The 12,622-nt window shown below is 36.6% G+C and overlaps 1 protein-coding gene across 2 annotated transcripts in view; it reads left to right on the top strand.

Annotated features, from left to right (window-relative positions):
• LOC116729372 (protein unc-13 homolog B-like) overlaps positions 1-12,622 on the top strand; it is a 141,376-nt gene that overhangs the window by 56,377 nt on the left and 72,377 nt on the right. The window contains exons 10-11 of one of the 2 annotated variants that reach the window (XM_032577858.1): positions 287-562; positions 677-764. In XM_032577858.1, coding sequence (XP_032433749.1) covers positions 287-562; positions 677-764 — 364 coding nt within the window. Of the gene's footprint in view, positions 1-286; positions 563-676; positions 765-9,267; positions 9,755-12,622 lie in introns of those variants that run through there. The other variant, XM_032577857.1, reaches the window with a different exon arrangement.

Genomic DNA, 12,622 nt, shown 5'->3' on the forward strand with positions numbered 1-12,622 from the left:
ATGAATATAAACTTCTAGTTGAAGAATTCTTAACAGATGATAACCAAAACTTTAACAGAGTTGTCAAATGTTGCTCTTCAGAAAGACTAACAAACAACCAAGTAAATTGGCGCTTTAGAATTTATATGAAAAATTAACCCAGTGGAAGCTAAGCTAGCAAAAATGCTCTATAATCACATTAACGGATTAGTGGAAATGTGCCCACCATTGCAACTTTTCTCTAAACCTTCTATTTATTACACTGATTATTTTCCCACAGTATTTTAACTAAACCCTCACTTTACAGTCCGTTGGACAGCAGCCATTTTGACTCATCGGGGAACCTGAGCCCCGTCAGTTCCCAGCTGAGCTCTGAACTGGAGGACCGCCACCCTCCAGAGTCCAGCAGCACCCGTACGCCTCTGCGCAGTGAGGCCGCCAAATCGTTTGAGGAGGAAGAGCTGGAGAAGGAAGTGAATGGACTTCCAGAATCTGGTGTGAACAAAGACCGGAAGGATTCATCAGTTGTCTCCCCAAAGCCGAGCTTGGAGAAACATGATGACCCAAATCTAATAAAAACTTGGTTTGTAATTAAATTTTTATAAATATTAATGTATTTGTTAAAATTGCAGGATTATGCAACATTTATGTTGCTCATGAAACTGGTAAACAACTGGTGTATTCTTGTGCTTCCCAGTCTCTTTGATGACGGCCCACCGCCTTGCTCTCCAGCTAAAGTTCGCTGGCTGAAAGCTTACAACAAAGTGAGGTTACAACTCCATGAGGTAGGAAGCACTGGTTTCCTCTCCTGGTTCATTTCTTTCTCCTACACACTTAATACCAAGACAAAATCTCTTGAAAATCTACTCTGGATCTTTCACATAAACCTAATCATGATAGCATCACTCTGCACACACTGACATGCTAGTTCTCTGTGTTTTTATGATGCTTTGTCTCTCTTTCCCTGTGTGTTGGTTGAATTTCTGGCCATGCCTAAAGATTTTGCAATAGTTATGTTTTTCCATAAGGATTTTAATAGTCATTAACATCGGAAATTAGGTTCAGACATTTCTTTTATTCATAATGAATCTAAATTACACTTACAGGCTCAAATATATACATACACTATCACTAATATTTAGTTAAATGTCCCCTCATCAAGTTGGACCTTAGCCATTAACAAGCTTCTAACTAGAGCTGGACAATAAATCAATAACAATTTATGTCATGATTGGCACATGATCAATATCGATAGATAATACGTCTGATAGAATATTTACCAAACACCACACAGCATTCTGGGGGATGTAGGCAGAGGAATGGCTTTAGCTGCTCAACCTCTCATGGCTAGCTAAACAAAGTTGGTGGACTCAACTTGCTCATTCATTCTTTGGTTACCTAGCAACTCCCTCAGTCTTTGGTTACTTAGCAACTCCCTCACTCTTTGGTTACCTAGCAACAACTTGAGTATTTTCAGCCGAAACTGTTTAAGATTTTGCTACCGTACCTCATTAGTGCTTAAAAATAAAAAACAACGGGTTGAACTTAAACTGTGGATAAAACAGAAAAAGTATTTTAGATATTTGAAACAAAAAGATAATGAATAATTATTGATATAGACTGATATGGAATGCTTATATCATAGCACATTTTCCAGCCATATTGTCCGGCTAGGGTTAGGGTTAATGGGTTAATGGGTTAATGGCATAATTCTGACTGGATAATTGGTGGAGTCCATTTAAATTATTTAGTTATTTGGGGGGGGGGGGGGGAAATTTAGGGTCTCTTGTTTTAAACACAGGCCGCAAATTATTAACAAGGTTGAGGTCACTCTGCCACTAGTACATGAGGTTGATTGACAGCGCTGAGACCCGCCTCCTGGCTCTGATTGATTGTTTTTGGTTGGGAATCGTTCATTTCTTCAAACAGTAACAGTAGCTTAATTAGTAGTGGCTTTTTCCTCCACACACAACATATGGCTTCTACAGCCTCAGAGCTGCAATATGTAATAAAAAAAACAAACAGGTTTTTTACATATTCCTTAAAACTGTCACCATATTGTGACAATGTAATACGAGACGAATAATCAGTGAAAAGATCGAGGTGGAGGAGATCGATCTTTTCACTGATTATTCGTCTCGTATTACATTGTCACAATATGGTGACAGTTTTAAGGAATATGTAAAAAACCTGTTTGTTTTTTTTATTACATATTGCAGCTCTGAGGCTGTAGAAGCCATATGTTGTGTGTGGAGGAAAAAGCCACTACTAAGCTTGATACGGGAGAATTTTATTTATAGTTTTTTCTGACTTAAATTTAACTCGAGATGACATTAAAAAGGTCTTAAAAAGTCTTGAATTTGACTCACTGAAACCTTTATTATGATTTATTTTTCTTCCTGCCTTTCCTTCAACATTTTTAAAGTCTAATCACTTTCTGAAAATATTGGTGAAACTTACCACAGTTCCTGTTCAGTATTCAGTTTTCAGAGTTACGTTAAATTCCTGACTTTCCCCAACTTTTGTCATCATTAATTTAGCTTCCCTCGTTTTCTTCAGCAAACATCCCTGCCTGTTTCAGATGCTCAGCAGAAAGAGATGGCTCCCTGCTTTGCTCCTGGCCAGCAGTTATCACATTAAAGACAAAAATAGTCCCTGTGTTTCTGCAGAAAGCAATGTAGCATGGCAACAATATTACATTTCTATGGAAACACAACCTTAAACTAGTGTAAGGTTAGGCTGTGATCGCTGCAGATGGTGGAAACCACAGTGGGTATTCTCCATGTTGAAACCTGTTCAGGCGTTTTTATTAGTTTATTACTGATTTCTAAAGGAGGGATGATATTTTAGTAGAAAACTTATCATTTTATTTGGATGGAGGGAGGGATGGATGGATGGATACCTTAAAGGATGGATGGGTGGATGGATACTCTAATAATTGAATGAATGGAGGGATGGAAGGATGGATACTTTAATAAATGGATGGATGGATGGATGGATGGATGGATGAATGGATACCTTAAAGCAGGGGTGTCAAACTCCAGTCCTGGAGGGCCGCTGTCCTGCAACTTTTAGATGAGCCTCTGCTGCACCACAGCTGAACAGAATAATTAGGTCATTAAGGTTCTGGAGAACTGATCTACACAAGGAGGAGGAAATTAAGCCATTTCATTCCAGTGTTTTGTACCTGTGGCACATCTAAAAACTGCAGGACAGCGACTGGAGGACTGGAGTTTGACACCTGTGCCTTAAAGGATGGATGGATGGAGAGATGAATGGATGGATGGATACTTTAATAAATGGATGGATGGATAGATAGATACCTTAAAGGACAGATGAATGGAGGGATGGATGGATGGATAATCCATTTTCTATAGCAGAACTTTTATCTTTTATCTGTATTAAATCCTGGGGATCCCCCGAGCTTCAGTTCCTGTGTGAAAACAACATCTTACCCCAGTTCAACCAGAAAACGATCATTTTGATTCCTCTCTCAGAGAGAGGCCATCATTCCGACACTCTGAGCTCCTCGTCCTGCGAAAGCAGCGTCACTGTGTACGACGGCGCAGCTTTTAAGAGTAATCTTCATGCTCTGAAAGCAAAGCCAGGAGCTGCATCCTTCTTCATCTTTTGTCAGTTTCACTAAGTGGTCTGTGTCTGGCAGATTTCCAGGGGAGAGAAAACTGAAGCCGGGAGAGGGGAGCAGGAGGGCAGTTCATTTGCAACTAAAATCCTCTGCAATCATCTGCAGTGATATAAAATCAAGAAGGCGGCGTTTTCAAAACAAACAAAAGCCTTGGGAGATAGTTTAAAATTCTGATTTGACTCAAAGATGATGCAGCAAAACTTTATAATTGTAATTCTATGATATTCTTTTAAAATCAGTTTATTATGGAGTGAAACACCTTTTTCTCCCCGTAAAAATAAATAATTAGCTCTTCTAAATATAGTTTTATTCACACTACATCTGCACTTCGCCGCACTTCAGTCGGGAACTGAAGCAGTGTGAGGAAGCAAATACATTTGAAAGCAACTTTATTCCCTTATTATGCAGACGGTTTATTAAACAGCTGATGAATATTCTGGGATGGCTGTTTGAGCGACTCGACAGGATTAGTTTATTGGTGGGGAAATGACTACAGTGGCTCAGACGTGAAGGGCTGAATTTCAAATCATCAGTAATAAGTTGGGGTGAATTTTTCTTCTATTTTGAAAAAATAGAAGAAAATTTTTTTTTTTTAAAAAAAAAGCTATTCTTAGCTTTTAAAAAAACTAGATCTTTTAGTTTTTTTCTTGTCTTATTGACAGTTTTTACTCCACGCCATTGTTTTTTAGTTTTATTTTTAAGCAATAAGAAGACGCAGTGGCGAAACCTGAAACTGCTGCTGTGCTAGTTACTCGACATGTTGTTGCTAGGTAACCATAGAATGAGTGAGTTGCTAGGTAACCGAAGAACAAGTGAGTTATTTAGTTGCCTTTTCTAATCTTCATGCTAGCCTCATTTATGTTTTTATAAAGTTATTTATTTTTGTTGTTTTTGCACAGGGTCATGTAGGTTTGGATTTCTTGTCTCCCTTAATAATTAACATTTTAATTTAACTAAAATTAATTAAAATGTTGTTAATTTTGTTTTTACTTGTGTTGTCTTTAACTAGTATTTAAATTTGTTAGATGTTCTGAAACATGTAAAGTGTAACTAACATCAACTTTGTTTTTTCCTGATAAACTTTCTCCATAGATTTTTTTTGAGGTTTCCGAGCGAATCTTTACATTTTCGTGTAAATTTGTTTAGTACCACATTTGTAATTGACTTTGTAATTCAACGCCTTTAAAATTGGGTTTCTGTCTCTTTAAAAATTGTTCTTCCTGAAACTCCACTTCAGGAAGTCATCACGTCATTCCTCTATTAAAACTGCTGTTTGTAAATACATATTTTTTTTACATATTTGTTAAAACGTTCACCATTTTGTGACAGTTTATGAGACAAATAATCTGTGAAAATATCGATCTACTCCTCCTCCTCCATGGTCTTATTACCACCATCTGAAGAAATACACGGCTCCCGATCAAAAACTACCTATCAAAACCAGAAAGAGGGTATAAGCGCTGTCAATCATCCTCCTGTATGCACTGCTAAATATGCTAATGATGGAGAAATGTCTTACAGTTACAGGAAAACTGTTTATCTGGCGTAATCCATCATTACGCTAATTAGCCTTGGCATTTATGGCAAGACAGAAGGTGATTGACAGCACTAAGACCCGCCTCCTAGTTCTGATTGGTTGTTCCTAGTTAGCACTGGGAGAAAGCAGAGGAGTTTTTTTCAGAGTATCTGTCTGATATTCACAGTTTCAGAAAATACGTAAAACATTTTTTTTTTCTTAAAAGTTACATACTTCAGCTTTAACAACGTTTTTACCAGAAGTAGCTCGTATGATGAGATCAGTAGATACGCAGTTCCATCAGGTGTTTGCTAATTGGTGCTGGCTAGTCTGAAGGAGCAGATTGGGATAGCAAAGCAATCTGGTATGTTTTTGATGAGGGAACTAAACTAAAACAGTCGATTTTAGATTACACTGCCCCTTTAAAGAATTAAACACTAAACATAACTGACAGGATGAGGGACTCAAAACGAATTAGCTTTGAAGGATTTTCAAGCTAGACTTAATTATATTGATCTCCATTCAGGTTATAAAGTAGAAAGGAAAAAAACCCAGAAACAATCATGATAACAGCAGCAGAATGGCTGAACAGAGAGCCGGAGACCGAGGGGAGGATGAGTTCTTCTGGTGATGACGAATGATGCTCAGCATACTAACAACGCCGCTCCGTGAGCGACCCGCCGCTCTGACTTTGGCTGAAAGTCACCGTGGAAATCAAGCCTGTGCGCGTCTTTATGTTTGCCTTCCTTCTAAACATTAGCGAGGGAACTTTGCTTTTATTTTTTAATCTCCTCCTGTTTTATTTTATTACTCACGAGACAGTAATAGTATGAATTTAACTAAAGTGGGATCAGATATTTAATGTTCACTTTAATTCCCCTCAATGGCAGGATGTGCTTCTCTGCTCCGCCTGCCGCTGTGTCTGAGAGCCGTTATTAGCTTCTTTTCTGCTGTTTGCCTTTTCACACAAGTGGTAGTTAAAATTTGCAGCTGGTAGATGAAAGGGTTGAGACAGTTTTATGGCTGAATTGACTGAACCCAGGGGGACTTTTTGTTTTTTGTTTTGCTCATAAGCTGCGGTTATGATTTGTGTTCTTGATGAGAATCTTTTCACATGATGACGGGGAAAGATTTCCTTCCTGGTTCAGAAACGAACCGTCAAAATTAGTGTCTCTGTGTGACGTTTTTACTGCTCAGCCTCCAATAAAACCTCTAAAGCTGGTTGGAAAGTAATCAGAATGAATGAATGAATGAATGCTAGCCTGATTTAATAAGTAAATAAGCAAACAAACGAAGAAACCAATAAATGAATGGACCAATAAATTAGTGATCCAATGAATGAGTGAATGAACCAATGGATGAATAAATGAGCAAAAGAATGAATGAATGTGTAAAAGAACAAAAGAAAGGAATGTGTGAATGAGCTGATAAACTGAATGGGTGAATGAATAAATGGTCAAAATTTTTTTGATTAAAAAATGAATAAACAAACTAATAAATGAATGAATGAACAAAGGAATGAGCGAACATGAAAAATAAAGAAATGAATGAACCAATGAATTGAGAGAATGAATGAAAGCTTTCTTGATAAGTGTATGAATGAAACTATGAAGGAATGAACAGATGATGAATGAATAAACAAAGGAACTTGAAAATAAAGTATTCAGAAGAAAGGAATGAGTTCATGAACCAATAAGTGAATGAATGACTGACTAAATGAGCAAACAAATGAACAAATTTACAAACTAATGAATGAACCAATGGATGAACGAATGAGTAAAAAAAAAAGAGTGAATGTAAATGTAAAAATTGGATTCTTTTCTTCAAATAAGGCAAATGTGCAAAAATCCTATTAAATTTTTGAGCAGACGATGATTTACGCATCCATTCTTACAAAATGTCTAATTATTTTATGCTTGCTTTATTGTTGCGCAGGTAAAATTTTATTTCAAATTGTTTTAGAAACTATATAATTTTTGTCCCGTAAGTAATTCTGTGACAGAAAGTTTGGACACCCCTGGTTTAGGAACAGAGTTGAGCTGCTTATCACAATAAAATCTTTGCAGTCGATTTTATTGTTAAAAAATGTAATTAATTTCTGGCCAAATTCGTGTTTTCCTCCGTTTTCAGGATTCAAGGCCGTTTTAAATTGAATTTGGTTTTATTTTGCTCATCTTTCACAAAGCATAGCAACCAACCAGTTCTGTCTGGAAACATGAGCCGTTTGATCCCACAGCAGTGGGGGGTTCAAAGTGTGGCCCAGGGGCCATTTGTGGCACTTGGAATGATTTTTTTGCGGCCCACAAATGCAATTCAAAAATTATACAAATTTGGTTGTAATTTTCTAACCATAGAAATTATTAAGTACTACGCAAAATATAAGTATTTTAATAATCAAGTTTTCATAATAAGCATCTATGTAGAGATTTTCACTGAACAACCGACTTTGAAACACCTAATTAATTTATTAATCTTGGATTTTTTTTTTTTTTCTGGAAGGAAGTGACTCAAATCTTCTTATAGCTGGATTAATTACTTATATCAAGCCCAAAAGAATGTGAAAACAAAATTAAATTTTTTTTAATAAAAATGTGCAACATCATTGATCGATTTTATTTAATCTTTCTATTTTTATTTTTACATTTTTTTCCTTTTCAATTTTGATCCACATGACAAGAAGAGTGGAAACCCCTGCCATGGTAGCTGAATGAAATCACTGAAATTGGGCGTAATCTTAACAAATTATTCTTTTTCCAACCTTTTATTGCCCAGTTTAAATTTAACACAGATAAATGTACAAAGAGGTTTTTTTTTTGCAGTCAGTTCCAGAAAAGCAGCTTGTTATTAAACTGTAAACCTATTATTCTGATGATTCCTCTGGGCCAAGTTTTATTCCCAGCACGCGTGTCGTTGTCTGTTTTCGTGCTTTTTATGTCGGCCATATTGGTTTTGTCATATTGATTATGAGTAAAATGAGCTTCAACATTCAGGTTGATTGCCTGAGTCCAAATGCCGAGCATCCAGTGGCCGGAGCGTTGGATGCTAATGGCTTTTTAATGAGGCACAAGTCACATCTCTGTCCACAGGCCACAAAGGAAGAAACATTGTAGACCTTTTTGACCAAAACAGTGGAAAGCTTCATGCTTTTATGAATAATAATCTCCAGTGGAGTAAAAAGAAATTCATAAAAAATAGGCACAAACGATCAACCTCCATTTACAGATGAGACCTTCACTGCAAAAACACAAAATCTTACAAAGTATGTCTATTTTAGTTTTAATGCAAATATCTTAGTTCACTTGAAATAAAACAAAAGTAACTTTGCAGTAAGAAACAGGAGCTCACTTTAAGTCATTAATTCCTTCATATTTGTGAAGAAATGCTGCTTACATTGGCAGATTATTTCACTTCTAACTTTGGAAAAATGTTTTGTTATAAGTGAAATAATCTGCCAATAAACCAATGCTTTTTTTTAAAATCAAAGTTAAGGAATCATTGACTTACAACACGCTCCTGTATTTTGCTGAAAAGTTACTTATGAGTTAGTTTTGTCTTATTTCAAATGGACTAAGATATTCACACTAGAAAAAACTTGGTTAGATTTTGTGTTTTTGCGCCCATGATAGTTTATATTTGTTGTAGTCGAATATAAATCCTCAGGTTACAATTCAATTAAATAACAAAAGATTTCATCCTTTTACGTGATTATTTAATTATCTATAATTATTCTTCAATTAAGTGCCCCTAACTCCAGATTTTACACATTTATTGTGCATTTTATTGTATTTTTTAAGGTTTTAAATATCATACTTTTATGGACGGTTATGTATATCAGCATGAGATTACCTCATAATTTCCCCTGGTTTAACAAAGTCCCACCTAACCTAACCTAATCGTTACAAATCACCTTTTTCTGCTGAAGCTACATCCATCTTGTCTTCTTCTATGATGTCCAGTTGGACTGATAAAGCAGCATTTAACTGTATTTCTGGTAGAAATCGATGCATAATGTGCATGTATGTCCTCTGCTCTGGCATATGTGTATCAGCTGGAGTGTGAAAAGTGAAAACTGATAGGAACAGTAGGAGGTGAGAGAGAGAGACGGTGAGCGAGAGGGAGGAGAGGTAGCGCTGGAGATGTTGCGCTTCTGTCAGCTGTGCAACAAGCTGTGATCAGTGGAGCTAATAGGAGGAGGAGGAGGGAAAAAGAGTAAAAATCATTAAGCAGATAGAGGAGGATGAGAGAAAGAGGGAGCAACAGAGTGAAACAGCGAGAGAAAAAAGAGGAGGAGACGTTGTGGTTTGAGCTGGGTGGAAGAGACGCTGAGAGCCGCGATCCAGAAACAGGAGCGTTGAGGACGTGCAGGGAAAGTCACGCCCGTCAACATCCCAGACCTGGAAAACCCGGCAACTTTTCTTCTTTTTCTACATCAACACTTGATGCACAAAAGTCTCCGAATTCATTATGAATCTAAACGGATTATGGATCATCTTGAAGGCTTTTTTCCCCAACATTTTTTAAGTAGAAGCGTTGTCGGTCTGTCGGCATTGATGTGGGATTTTAGTGTTTTTATGGAAGCTTGGATCGTTGTGTGAAAGTTTGACTGATTTCAGGTAGGTGTTCTCTCAGAAAATGCATGAAAGAGTCTAAAAATAAAGAGCTTCGAGCTTCTTTTGAGCTGGTTAGACGTCAAATAAAAAAACATTTTGCTCGATTAGAAAAGTCTGTATCTATTTTGTGTGATCAAAACAAAACATATTTCCTGTCTTTGCCATCTCACTCTCCAATTAAAAAGTAATTTTGTTACAAAACAGAACTTTTCCCCTGTTCCCTTCCAGCCACCTCTTTTCTCACTTCCAAACTATTTTTATTTATATACTGTCCTCTTTCTGCTTCTAATTCCCTCCACCGGCTGCTCTTATTTGGCATTTAGCTTGGAGAAAGAAAAATGGAAACCAAAAATAAAGTCTGTGCAGCCTCTGCAAACTGCTCACTAATCGTGACGCCTCACTCGGTAGCAAGTCGAGGTTTGAGAGCTGGAAGCCTCAGATATTCACTAGAAGGGTCATAAATTATCATATTAATTAATTAATCATATTAATTGGTACTATTGGCTTTTTGGCTAAATACTTGACCTGTAAGTTTGGACTTTTTTTTGGAGAAGCGATGCGATGCAAGTCTTGTAGAAGTGAAGCAGCCTTCAAAATGAAAAAAATAAAATAAAAACTGCTGTCAGGCCAGTGGCTTTAAAAATAAAAGTGAGCTGGATCTTTTGTTATTAGAAGTGTGGGTCTCCTATAAAAAAGTATGTCTAATACAGCCAACACTTCATGTTTACTTATATTTAGGATGTTTTTTTACATGGATAACTGCATCAATGCGGAGTGGAATGGAGGCAATGGGACAGGTTCTGCGCTACTAAAGCAAGCCAAAGTTTGATTAAACTACTCTGGATGTTTGTTGTCCTATTCAATGTGAAATCAAAATTACATGGGTGAAAATATGGCCTTCATGCAAGCAAGAAGGTTCAAATCTTTCATAATGTAGATGTAGCAAAAAGCTAAAATCAGTTAATGGCATGATAAATTAAAATGAGCTGAATGATTTCCAGTTGCATGATTTATCGTTTTTCTCTTTCTACCTAAAAACTGGTTGACAAAAATCTTCAGTCTGGTTCTTTGGTCTCAACTATCCCTTTTTTGAAGTTTTGTTTACAGACTTTATAACTGATTTTATTTGTTGTTTCTGTTGTTTTATTTATTTTGCATATTTAAAATGTCTTCCAGTTCCATGATTAAATGTTTATTAGAATTTAAAATATTTTGAGATTTGTTATTGCAAAAGTTATGCAATTTATCGTTCAGTAAAATTTGTGACTGTGACAGGCCTGTGTGCTTTCTTTCCATGACTTTTAGCTTAATTGGTCTCTTTTCTTGAGGTATAAGTGTGTGAATGAATGTCTATGTTGCCATGTCACGGACTGGTGACTCTTCTAGGTTCTACCTCTCCTCTTGCCCAATCTGATAGGCACCAGTGCCCTTTGACCCTGCAAAGATAAGCGACCGCAAACAATGGATGGACAGTTTTATGGTCTTTTCATACTTGGTAGTTTGGTAGATTCGGTTCGATTTGGGACCAAAACTGCAATTTTTTTACATTTTCAGCTGATGTGGTTCTCTTTCAAACTGCAATGTGTTGAACCAAACACTTTGAAAAGCCTGTTCCCCTCCTTGCCTGTGGGGGCGCTGCACCAAGAACCCCTGAAAGAAACAACATGGAAACCTCAGAAGAAGACACTGAGTGCAGTTTCCTTCTTCATAAAATGATAACTAAAATGGAGTAGTGTCAGATTGAGCAATTCTCTTTTGTCTTTGGTAAGAGAATTGCTAGCGCTACAGTAGTTAGCGCGTTTATTTTGGTCGTATTTACCCAGAATGCCCTGTTCTGTGGTCTGCTTCCTGGTTTTAAAATGAAGGATAGATGGAAAATGGATGGATGGATATGTTCACAGTTGGATGGATTGATTATAAAATTTCTTACCACAACGGGAGTTATTCTATCAGTTAGTAATTCTAATAATGTAAAATTAGTTACATTTTAATTTTTTAAAAATTATTTAACCTTTTAGAAAATGCTCTGATTTGTATATTGATCTCCAGGATTTGTCTGTATATCTCATGTGTTTATTTCTGAACGAGGCCTTTGAAACTCGCCTGACCTGAACCAATCACAGCAGCGCTAACTGCATCTGATCCAAACAGGATTACAATGAGCCCCCATGTTTATCCCAAATAATCACCTGTAATCAGGTCATAGAAAGTGATTCATTACCAGTCATGCTCTGGTGTAAAGTCAAATTCAAAAACACTTTAACAACACATTCAACGCAAGCTTGTTTATCATCACAGTATGGATGTAAAGCTCTTCCCGGATTAATTTATTAAATCATGTTTTGCCCAGAGTTATTAAAAGTTCACCAGTAATTTAATCAGTTATATTAAAAACTATTTGGTTACTTGTGTGTCCAGAAAATAGAAAATTAAAAACCAAGAGTCATCACAAACTATCCCTTTTTTGAAGTTTTGTTTACAGACTTTGCTACGTCACAGTTTAGGATGTAGAGGTTTTATCAGCGATTAATGGATTTGGTTTTGGAAACAATATTTAACAGTTGTGTCTGTTAAACCCAGAATCAGCACTATTACTTTATAAAAACGAGACTACTAATGGTCACTTTGCCGATTTACAAGGCATAAAAGCAATTAAAAAGTGAGTTAGACGCAGCATTTTCAGATTAACTGCTTGTTTAGATGATAACTCAAATAATTTCAGTCTAAGAAAATACTCTCGACCTCTTCACATTTAGACCGGCGTACAATGAAGACAATTTCCAGCACGTCTGCCATTGTTGACATCGCTAATTGTCTGCAGACGTGCGTGAAAAGGCGCCTGATACTGCGAAAGGCCACAACGATTTTCAT

This window comes from Xiphophorus hellerii, chromosome 12 (assembly GCF_003331165.1).
Source record: "Xiphophorus hellerii strain 12219 chromosome 12, Xiphophorus_hellerii-4.1, whole genome shotgun sequence".
In the NCBI taxonomy this organism is placed as follows: Eukaryota; Metazoa; Chordata; class Actinopteri; order Cyprinodontiformes; family Poeciliidae; genus Xiphophorus; species Xiphophorus hellerii.